This window comes from Coregonus lavaretus (assembly GCF_964263955.1).
Source record: "Coregonus lavaretus genome assembly, chromosome: 7".
In the NCBI taxonomy this organism is placed as follows: domain Eukaryota; kingdom Metazoa; phylum Chordata; class Actinopteri; order Salmoniformes; family Salmonidae; genus Coregonus; species Coregonus lavaretus.
Window position 1 is genome coordinate 29,078,452 of NC_139994.1, and position 10,690 is coordinate 29,089,141.

Genomic DNA, 10,690 nt, shown 5'->3' on the forward strand with positions numbered 1-10,690 from the left:
CCCATTTCCCTTATTTTCCTGTCCTCCCACATCTTCCTGTTTCCCTCCCTCCATCCCTCTTGCCTCACCAATCCCTGTCCACCATCCTTTCTATCGCGCCACTGCCACCTCACCATACAAACCCATTCCCTGTCTCCTACACTCTCTCCCTGTCTTTATCCATTATTCATCTCATTTTTTTTCTCAATCGTAAACATCTGCAAAGCTATGTGGTCCACCTTCTTTCTGCACGAAGAGGATGGCAGGCCGATTCCACCAGGGGCGGGAGTAGGACCAGGAGCAGGTCCCCTGGGACTGACAGGTGTCATGGGTGGCAGAGGGGCTGGGGCTGGTGCTATGGGAGTTAAGCGCCGGGCAAAAGCGTCAACATCAGGAGGCATGAGCGAGGTCCAGGAGGGCAAGATCAAGCTGGCGTTCTTCGTGGCCATCGTGGGTGTGGTGTTGACTGTCTTGGGCTTGGGCACAGAGTATTGGGTGGAGCTGTCCCCGCCAAAGACCTTCTACAACAACCAGACGTGTCTGGCAGCCCACTACGGGCTGTGGAAAGGATGCACCCGGACTCTGTGGGTGGCTGACATAAGCCCTGAGCGAGAGAGCTGTGGGCCGGCTGAACTGCCCGGAGGTGAGTGCTCTGGGGGTGACTGCTCTGGGGCTGCATGAATAGGCCTACATTATTTTGTGTAAATAATAATATAATATATATAATAATATAAAGTGTAAACCAAACGGCATCCACTCAAACTCATACAATCCAATCTGTACAAAACCACCTATCAGAAATCACATAGACCCATTTTTTGCATACCAGCAAATTGTGTAAACCAAACAGCATTCACACAAACTCATACATTCAAAACTATACAAAATACTCTCTTGAGAAATCCTATGGACCCTTCTATGACAGATTTTAAAGGGGAAGTTTAGCCACATTTCAGGATCCCAAATCTCAAGGCCAGAAGTGACAATTATGATTACTTAGCTATAGCCCCCACCGTTAGATACGGCTAGATATCTTTGTGTCCAGAATCCAATCACTGGATGCAGGTGTAGACTGTCTATCAGGTGTAGACTGGGTCACAGATGGACTGCAATATACATTTACATTCTGTAGGGATAGATGCTTTCCTTAAACTCACACACCGATTACTCCCAAATACTGTACTAAAATGGCTTACTAGAGAGGGCAGTGCTGCAGTATATTTTTATGGTAGTCTATATGTTGGATAATCTACATTTATCAGACTACAAGATGCCATAACACTAATTGCATAGAAGAGATAACCTTGGCATTGTCATCGATGTGCATGAATGCATAATAATTAGTGTGCAGCAAGCCGTATGAATCTCAATAAAATGATGGTGATGTGCAAGTTGATAAGGTCTCCCTCCATCTGTTTTAAATAAGTTCCTTGTCTCCCCCCATCTCCTCAAGAATCTAACTGCACCTACTTCAAGTTCTACACCACTGGAGAGAATGCCGTCATCTTCCAGAAGACAACAGAAAAGAGTGAGTCAGCTTGTCCCATGCCCTCTTTCAACCCATGTCTCACCTTGCCCACCCACACGCTTTCTTTCTTCCTCGAGTCTGTCATCTATATTTCACTGGGTCAGCCATTGACTGCAGAGAGTGTCTAAAATGTATTCCTCCTACTCCTTTCCATTATAGCATTGAAGTCAGTAAGACAGTGTTTCTTCATGGGTCCATGTGGACAAACTGAAATCCTGTTTTTTTCTTGAGCTGTAAACCAGAGGTGTCATGTACCACATTTAAGATGGCCAAATTCTATATCTTTGGATTCATTATGCGCAAAATAAACTATCTTCTGTATTTTTAGTTAGTTTCAATGGGCATGATGCCCTACATGTCAGGAGTGCGACATTTAACATTTCTATTATCCTCTAGGCATGTCAGTAACCCCTAGGGCAGCATTTCCCAAACTCGGTCCTGGGGACCCCAAGGGGTGCACATTTTGTTTTTTGTCCTAGCACTACACAGCTGATTCAAATAATCAACTCATCATCAAGCTTTGATTATTTGAATCAGCTGTGTATTGCTAGGGCAAAAACCAAAACGTGCACTACTTGGGGTCCCTAGGACCGAGTTTGGGAAAAGCTGCCCTAGAGTATGTCAGTGAGGGGATGTACCAGTATCTGTTAGAATTATAAATGGATGCCAGGACCTTACCTTTTTGTAGATTGGCCATTTTGAAGATGGTTTCACTTATGTGGTTACTTTACTTACCTTAGTTGAATGCACTCGTTGCAAGTCACTCTGGATAAGAGGGTCTGCTAAATTACTCAAATGTAAATGTACCTGGTGCCAGTGTACTATGAATAATGGAATGTACCTGTATCAAGACAATAACCGTTTCTCTCTTCCCAGGTCTGAATGTGGCGGCAGCCATGATGGCCCTCTTCAGTCTCTTCCTGATGGTAATGGGGGCCATATGCATCACCACGGCCCTCAGCAAAGGAGAATCGTTCTTCCTCAAGCCTGCATCGGTTTGCTTCATTCTGTCAGGTGAGTGAGTAGACATATGACAGCCAAGGTGACATACTGTACATGTATAACTACAATGATAAAATGTTACTATTTTGACATGTCTAATGAGACCATGGGAAGATCTCAAATGCGTACTCCTCACGTCCTCTCTCCTCGTCTCCTCCTCAAAACCCATTGGAGGAGAAGGTCAGAGGGGAGAGACCTCTGGCTTTGTCATCCAATGGGTTTTGAGAAGGAGAAGAGAGGAGAAAGTTGCGGAGAGTCAGGAGTCAGTTAGGAGTCAACCTGTGCATGCAGCAAAAAAAAAGCTACCGGTACTCAACACTTTCAAAAACATATAGCCGTTATTCAAGTGTATCAAGGGAGGGCTCACTAATTAGATATACAGGGCATTAGTCATGGCATCTGTCCAGTCCTGATATACTCTGAGGCTCTGGGAAGTAGATGAGGAAAAGGTCACAGTTATCGATACCACCTCCACCATCCCACCAGTAAGATGTATTTACTAACTCCACACACACCAAGCCCCTGATATCGCTCTTTTTTGTTCTTTCTCTCTCTCTTTCTCTATCACTCTTTCCTCCTCTCTCTTAGGCCTCCTGATGCTCCTATCTCTTATTCTTTTCAACCAATCGGTCCTCTCCTTCCTAGCCAGTGACCACTCGGTGCCGTTGCATCACGAGTTGTCTTGGTCAGTATCCTGTGTTGGGTGTGCAGGGGCCATTCTTATTTTGGGCGGAATCCTCTTTCTCTTGCTTGCACTACCATTCAGCCCCTGGCGAAAGTGTTTTCCCCCCAAAAATGAAAGTGACAGCTAGTGGCGAGGAGGAGGTATTGCACTTTATCTGTATCGTCTTATAACTGTTGAGAAATGGACAGTATCCTGCAATTTTACATTGAATCATTTGAAGTTGTGTAGAGAGGGGTTCAAGTTGTTCATCGTCTTGAATGTTTTTTCTCTCCTTATTTTGCATAAATCAGTAGGTCATTGAAGGGACACTATACTGGTCTTGACTTATGAAAGGTGAAGAATTAACTCAATGCCAAATTACTTGGGAGAATCAAAGGTGTTAGTTGACAGCAAATGTTTTCTCACATTGCATGTGCAAAATGTAATGTGCGGTATGTTCAAACATCTCTCCAAGTGTGAAATTCAATTGAATTCAAAATAATTTTAAATGAATTTAACAAAAACAACAGTTTGCAGTTGTGTATTGAATTGGTAAACATTACTTCTTAATTATTTTTGCCCAAACTTTGATGATATTGTGATCGACAGTCTTATTAGAGAGTATAATCCTAAGGATAGTAATTGGGATTCAGATGTATTACATAGAACAAAGGTACAGTACGAAACGTATAGAGTTTCTAGTAAATAAATACATACACAACCCCATGGTATTGCAATGTTTTTACAACTGCCTTTAATATACAGATGTATATATATATCAAAGAGACAATAGCCTCTAAAATCCAAATGTTTTCAGACCTCAAAGGTAATATCAAGATTAGTCTACGTCCCAGGCCATCATGTTTTGTAGATATGCCACAACATAAAAGTAATGAACCATGTAAATTCCAGATCTGCGGTGCTTATGTTATTCATGAATTTGTGTAGCATCCCTACCGATGGCGTGGGATGTGTGGACTCATATTAAATATTAGACTACTTTCGAGGTCTGAAAACATCTGACAAATTTTGATTTTGCAGTCTAATGTCCCTTAACATTTTAGATACACCATCTGCTCTTGGTGTGTGGGTGACTATATTATAGAAATAGCAATAAATTATTAAAGCGGCACTGCCTAAAAACATCTCTGCCTGAAAGGACAGGCAATTTCATCGTAAACCTTATTAAAGAGGTAAAGTGCTACAATGTTGCAGCATTTAGCTACTAACCAGGTATATAAGGTTGCATTGTAAATACACTATTCAAAGTAATATGAGCCTTCAGTGTTGTAAATGAATAACGTAAAAACATTTCATGTGTTGAGTGTAACCCAAATGTCACACGTTTATACTGTAAGATTTTTCTTTCAAGAGAGATACTTGTCAGAGGTATTCTGTGCATATCGGTATTTCAATGGGTATTGGAAGGTGAATTGTGTCTGTGGTTTTCATTGGAAATAATTGTGTATGTAAGACTTGATTTAATTATTAAATGTGAAGACAACATATCCCTTTCTTGTGCTTTTTTTCTGTATTTTTTCCACTCCTCCCTCCTCCATCGTTCATCTCTCCATCATCTTAAACACACATTCAGTCACCATCTTGACCTCTTTCCAGCTTTCTCTGTCTCCACTGTCTCCCACATGTTGGCACCCTCCGCCGCTAAATTTAGAGCGTGGCGAATACTGTTGAAGTGGTTATAAGAAACACAAACCTTGGATTCAAACTGTGATCCCCATCTCCAACATCGTCCAATTCAAACAAACCCCCCACCTCCCCCACCACCACCTCAGCCCACCCTTCCAACAGGTTTTTATTCCATCTCGCTTGCCGAAGTCAGTCTGGTCTGGTCCTCATGTAGGCCTATCATGTGTCTCTATAAATGCCACACACACTGTCACTCATGTCTCACCCCGCCTGGTGGCTGCTCCTGTGGGACGGGGTCCAGACGATTGGTGGTGGGGTCTATGCTGTGTTAACCTCTACCCCCGTTCTCCCCCCTCCTGTCCTGGCCCACTTCGCATGCAGCCCTGAAACACGAACCAACCATCGCTAGACACCTGACACTCGGCCCAAGCTGTATATTTAGATGTTAATCGCTTTCAAATGGAGCCGTTGCTCGCTTCTGAAAGAGTGTGTGTGTGGGGGTCCGGTGGTGGGAGTGTTTCTCTGAATTCCTGTTGTTGAAGTGTGTGTGCATGTCGGTGTGGGTATGTGAAGTGATTGTGTTTGATTGTTTACAATGCATTTGCTTTCAAGTGTGTATAGCCTGTAAATGCTTGAGTCCGGGTGAGTGTGTGTGTGATGGTGATCATGGGTGTTATGACCTTTTGTGTATGTGTGTGTCAGCAAGGATCAAGAGGTAATAAGAAGAACTGGCCTCTCTTGACGTTACCAAAAAAGAAGAGGCCCGGCCACCTCATAACTCACCTTGTTATGATGGTAGCACTGAGCCAGCAGGGTTTACAGGTCTCCTATCCACGCCACTGGTCCCTCTTCCACTTGGGGTGCTTTCTGGGGACGAGGTGCACGTTGACATTTTTCACACTATCATGCCAACCCAACTCAATATATTTTCTTTTCACATTCTCCTTTATAGCACGGTTCCAGCAACTGTGATTGATGCGTAACCAGACCAGCACAGTGCATAGTTGCTTTCTGAGGGCAACAGACCCACAGAGACTGCAGCACCAGGGTCGTGTTCAGTAGGGGGAAAACATTTGGAAACATTTTGAAACAGGGAGATATTACCTGACCTTGTCCAATAAGAAACACACTAATGTTTTAAAACGTTTTGCTAAAGTGTGCCCTACTGAACACAACACAGGGCTCCCCAAAGAGAAAGGACTAATTCAACTCCCCAACTAAATCACACATTAACTGTGCACTCCATGCTGTTGAACAAATAGAGCATCCCCCTCCCTCCCTAGCTCTCTTCCTCCTCCAAAGTCATTACTTTAATGAGATTAAACAGTCACTTTCCCCCTGGACAGATCGTCATCATCATTTCCATCCCAAGAGTGAAGAGATTCAGTGTTATTCAATTATTATTAATTAACTGCCGTTGTAGTCATGTGTTAAGGAAATCTGCTGCTTTCCTGGGCCTGCATCTCTTAGCCTCAGCTTTCATCTACGTGACCTCTGACCCAATATCTACTAGACAATCAAGGTCACCTGTTGAGGTATTGAAGAGACATTACACTCCAAAATCAAATTTTTCAGATGTTTTCTGTTACCTCAAAAGGGGTCTTCTGTTGAAATGAGTACATGTCCAATGCTATCTGTTTTGTAGCTCCAGCTATATGAATGGAAAAGATGAGCGCCATGTAATTACCAGATATGCAGTGGCAAACATTTTGGCATTCATTTGTTGTATTACCATCTTGGTTAGATGTTAAATAACACACTCCACACAACACATTTTCATATATAAGTTTATTGAATATATTTTTTGTATTTATTTTTGAGGCTCAGAATTGTGTATTGCTTAAACATCACAAATGTCCTTAGTTTGATTCATGTGCAGTAGAGTAGAAATATCATGTATCATGAAGAGATCGTTGTCTTCTTCAGTCACAGGATCACAGGTTTTCAGCCCCCTAACCCCAAGGTAGGCCCTTTAATGCAGCGGTTCTTAACTGGTTTTGCCTCGGGACCCAAATTAAACCAGATTATCCCAGTCGCGATCCAATATTCGCATAGTGTAAAAAAACAAACGCCAAAATGTAATCTGGAATTTCTTTTTTATGCTATATTCATAGTAATTGTAGCAAATTATATGACTAAGGAAATAAGTCAATTTTGCCCATATTCTTTATGAAGAATGTTGATAAGCTCACTGGTTTGAGACCACAAAATCAACCAAATCCGCTAAATAGCCCTGCTAGCTCTATTTTGAAAATACTATGATTGAAGAAAAATATTTAAGAGATTCAATTATTTAATCACTTACTACCTGGTTTTAGTTGTTTAGTCATTTAAGTTCAGACTGCGACCCATTCAAAGCCTCCCGTGACCCAAATTTGGGTCGCGACCCATCAGTTGAGAATCGCCGCTTTAAAGAATAACATTAAGAATATATACCATTGCTAAAATAAATAGATTCATATAAAGTCTATAATCTAATACACTTGTCAGGAACAATAAAAACACAGATTAGGCTATGTTGGTTATATCCGTATTAGCAAACAAAAATAATAGCCTTAAAAATGTGATAATAACAATAAGTATAACAATAATAATAATAATAGCGACTTATTATTAATAGTAATAATAAATAAAATATATTTAAAATAAAATATAAATACAATATTACACTCATATTTTCACACATGCTTTCCACATGACACCATCGGATTAAGTGTGATGGAGCTAGAAATCAATGAAAATTCTCAACTTTACAGAAATACAAAAATACAAAAATCATAGTTCAAAATGTTCAAATTTACCCTGCATTTACAAATACGAGAATAAAAACAACAGCAATGTGATCATATTCAAGAAGTTACAATCTTTACAGTCTTGTAACCTGGCTATGATAATCAAGCACTCGGAATGATATATTGTGCATTTCAGAATGAATATATACTGAATAATATTGTTAATAATACATTTGATATTCTAGTCAGTGGAATAGATGTATTCAGAGTAGTCAAAAACAGACTGGAATGGCCAATTATTCTCGTTCAGTTATCTTACATTTTTCTACGGCCCTTTTTGGTAACACTTTACAGAAGCCCTGTCATACAGTCCTCAAACGATCAATGTCATAATCAGTCATAAACACGAATACATTAGGTAATCAAACACTAGTATGTCGCATACAGCAAGTATGTGCAAGCTAACTATGGGTACTAGCTAACTAGAGAATTGAGGCCACTGTATAAGCCGTCATGACCATGTTAAGGCAGTTGTCAAGAATTTACACTAGTTGTCCTGACTGCTTATAAAAGTTATTACGTATGGCAGCGAAAAGTAGGCTGTACGACAGGGAGTTACTATAAAGCGTTACTCGCCATTTTGCCCTCCACCTCCATGGCTCTTGCTCCTATCTCAGAGGCTCACACTGGCGTGGTTCTCCTGTTCAGCGTGTCCGAGTCGGTGTCCCTGTTCCGTTTGCCCCCCAGGCGGTCCAGGGTGCCCATGCCCCTCTCTCTCTCCATGGTGCCGGTGGGTAGAGGTGGCTGTTGGGGGGCAGGCCCGGAGGACGACAAGGTATTCAGGGGCGCAATAGCAGTGGCGCCGGCCGCGGCATTCTGGCCCACCGCAGAGAGGTTGGACTTGGAGAGAGAAGGCAGCGTGCCGCTCATCATCACCCCCACTTCCTCTTTGGGGAAGTAGTTGTGCAGCTGGTAGAGGGAGGCCCGGTCCCCCGTGCCGTAGAGGGGGGGCCCACCGCCACCAAGACTCCCCATCTTGGAGTCCCGGGTCAGGGTATACATGGAGATATCACCCCCTACTCCTCCACCAGGATGGTGCGGGTTGGGCAGGGTGGCCACGGAGAAAGGCGGAGCAGATGGCGGTAATGCAAAACACTTGGCGCCTGTGGGTGAGGTGTCGCAGGGGGAGCCAGGCGGGTCGGTAGAGTGAGAGCTGGAGCGGGAGCGCCGGCGGAAGCGGTAGCTGGGAAGGCGGAGCATGGCGTGCGTGGTGCTCTTCAAGAGTTCGGTGCGAGAGCGGCAGCGCAGCTCCTTGTTCTTCTCGATGTAGATGTTGACGGCCAGGACGCCCACCATCTCAGCCAGGATGAAGGAGAGGCCTCCGAAGTAGAAGGACCAGCCGTACGAGTAATGCCACTTCTTGTCCTCGTCCTTCTTGGGTGAGATGTCGCTCAGCGCCGCAGAGATGTACACGATCACGCCAATGATGTTGCTCAGGCCTGGGGGAAAGAGAGAGAGGAGGTGAGAGGTGTGAAAAGCTCTGTGAGATATAGACTAGATTATAAACTGGGTGGTTAAAACCCTGAATGCTGATTGGGTGACAGCTGTGGTATATCAGACCGTATACCACGGGTATGACAAAACATTTATTTTTACTGCTCTAATAACGTTGGTAACCAGTTTATAATAACAATAAGGCACCTCTGGGGTTTGTGTTATATGGCCAATTTACCACGGCTAAGGGCTGTATCCAGGCACTTTGCGTTGCGATCTTGCATAAGAACAGTCCTTAGCCGTGGTATATTGGCCATATACCAAACCCCCTCGGGCCTTATTGCTTAAATATAATATGCCATTGATTTTCTCTGAGGTTTCCATAGGGGATGGGGGAATGGCTCTAAACAAACCATCTCTACTTGATTACTTCTCTTGTGCAATGTCTCAGTGACCCATATCTTCACTCAGGAGGTAATATATGCCATAATACTAAATAAACAATCTTTATCACTACTGCTGTGTTGTGCCTCGTTGACCTGAGTCTCCACTCAACGGATGATATATGAGGGAAATCTAAGCCGCAACCAATATCATTAACATTAAATGAGTTATGGGGAGGGAAAAACAACACAAAGTTGAACATCATGGATGGATGAAATTATGAGGATCATTATATTATCCTTGATAATAACACTATTTACCAGTCAAAAAAGGAGAATTAGTTCAGAGACCGTTGAGAACATTTAAGGCAGAGTAGGGCTATTGCATTACATCTGAACAAGAGGAAAATAAATATGCGACACCATTGAGCATGATTTTAACTCCAGGACTAGGCTTCATCTGTGTCCGGGAAACCATCCCCATGTGTCCTGAGTAATAGAGAAACAGTCAAGAACAAGACACCAGCACCTTACCAGCAGCCACAAACAGGATGCCTCCTCCTAGGATGATGTTCCTCTTGCTTTTGTAGAAGCTGCTGGATGCAACACACATCGCCCCCATCAGGAGGAGTATAGCACTCAGGATGGGGAAGATACTGGAGGCTCGGACCACACCTGCAGACGGATGGGGGTGAAATTGTCCTTAGTTGCTGATCAGTTTTATGTTGACAGTGGTTGGTGGTTATAGTTATCATTTGGGGATCCTAGATCCTAGCTGGTCCTAGATCTGTGCCTATGGGTATCTTCTACCTGGAGCTCTGCTTAGATATTTCTTCCTATCCTCTGATAATATTGGAAGCGACTGCAACCTTGGTGGTGTCATGGTGTCATAAAGTGCTGAGCGTAGCAAAAATATATTAAAGATGAATGATTCAAGCTGAAGTTGTGAAGGTGACTTTTCAGGCTGCATATGTGACATTGTCACCATCTGGAGTAAAGTAATATGCTACAATAAGCATTTACAGTATTTTGTAACACCTTACATAAATGATTAAATGTGTCCTACATTCTAATTCCAACCAATGTTCTGGTTTGATTGGAATATCCTATTGCTTTGTCATAATTCCCTGCACCTGGGAATTCACTGATGCGGTTTCCCAGGTTTTGATTTTCAATTCGACATCACATCTCTCTAGTGACATCCTCCCACTGCCCACGTCCCCTTACTCACGCAGGAGATACTCTGCTGCATCTTGATCAT

At 42.9% G+C, this 10,690-nt stretch overlaps 2 protein-coding genes across 2 annotated transcripts in view; one reads left to right on the forward strand and one right to left on the reverse strand.

Moving 5' to 3' along the window:
• Nucleotides 1-207: 207 nt before the first annotated feature.
• Nucleotides 208-3,321, forward strand: LOC311132792 (voltage-dependent calcium channel gamma-6 subunit-like; the record flags this gene model as incomplete). The annotated part of the gene is made up of 4 exons (XM_084166130.1): nt 208-622; nt 1,433-1,507; nt 2,384-2,521; nt 3,098-3,321. The coding sequence occupies 4 exons, from the start codon at nt 208-210 to the stop codon at nt 3,319-3,321; spliced, it is 852 nt and encodes a 283-aa protein (XP_084022256.1).
• Nucleotides 3,322-8,233: 4,912 nt separating this feature from the next.
• The window catches only part of LOC311132490 (voltage-dependent calcium channel gamma-4 subunit-like), a gene marked incomplete at both ends in the record, with an annotated part of 3,461 nt that continues 1,004 nt past the window's right edge, over nt 8,234-10,690 (reverse strand). The window contains 3 exons of the mRNA XM_084165773.1: nt 8,234-9,051; nt 9,964-10,104; nt 10,661-10,685. Of these exons, the coding sequence (XP_084021899.1) occupies nt 8,234-9,051; nt 9,964-10,104; nt 10,661-10,685 (984 nt within the window). The remainder of the gene's footprint in view (nt 9,052-9,963; nt 10,105-10,660; nt 10,686-10,690) is intronic.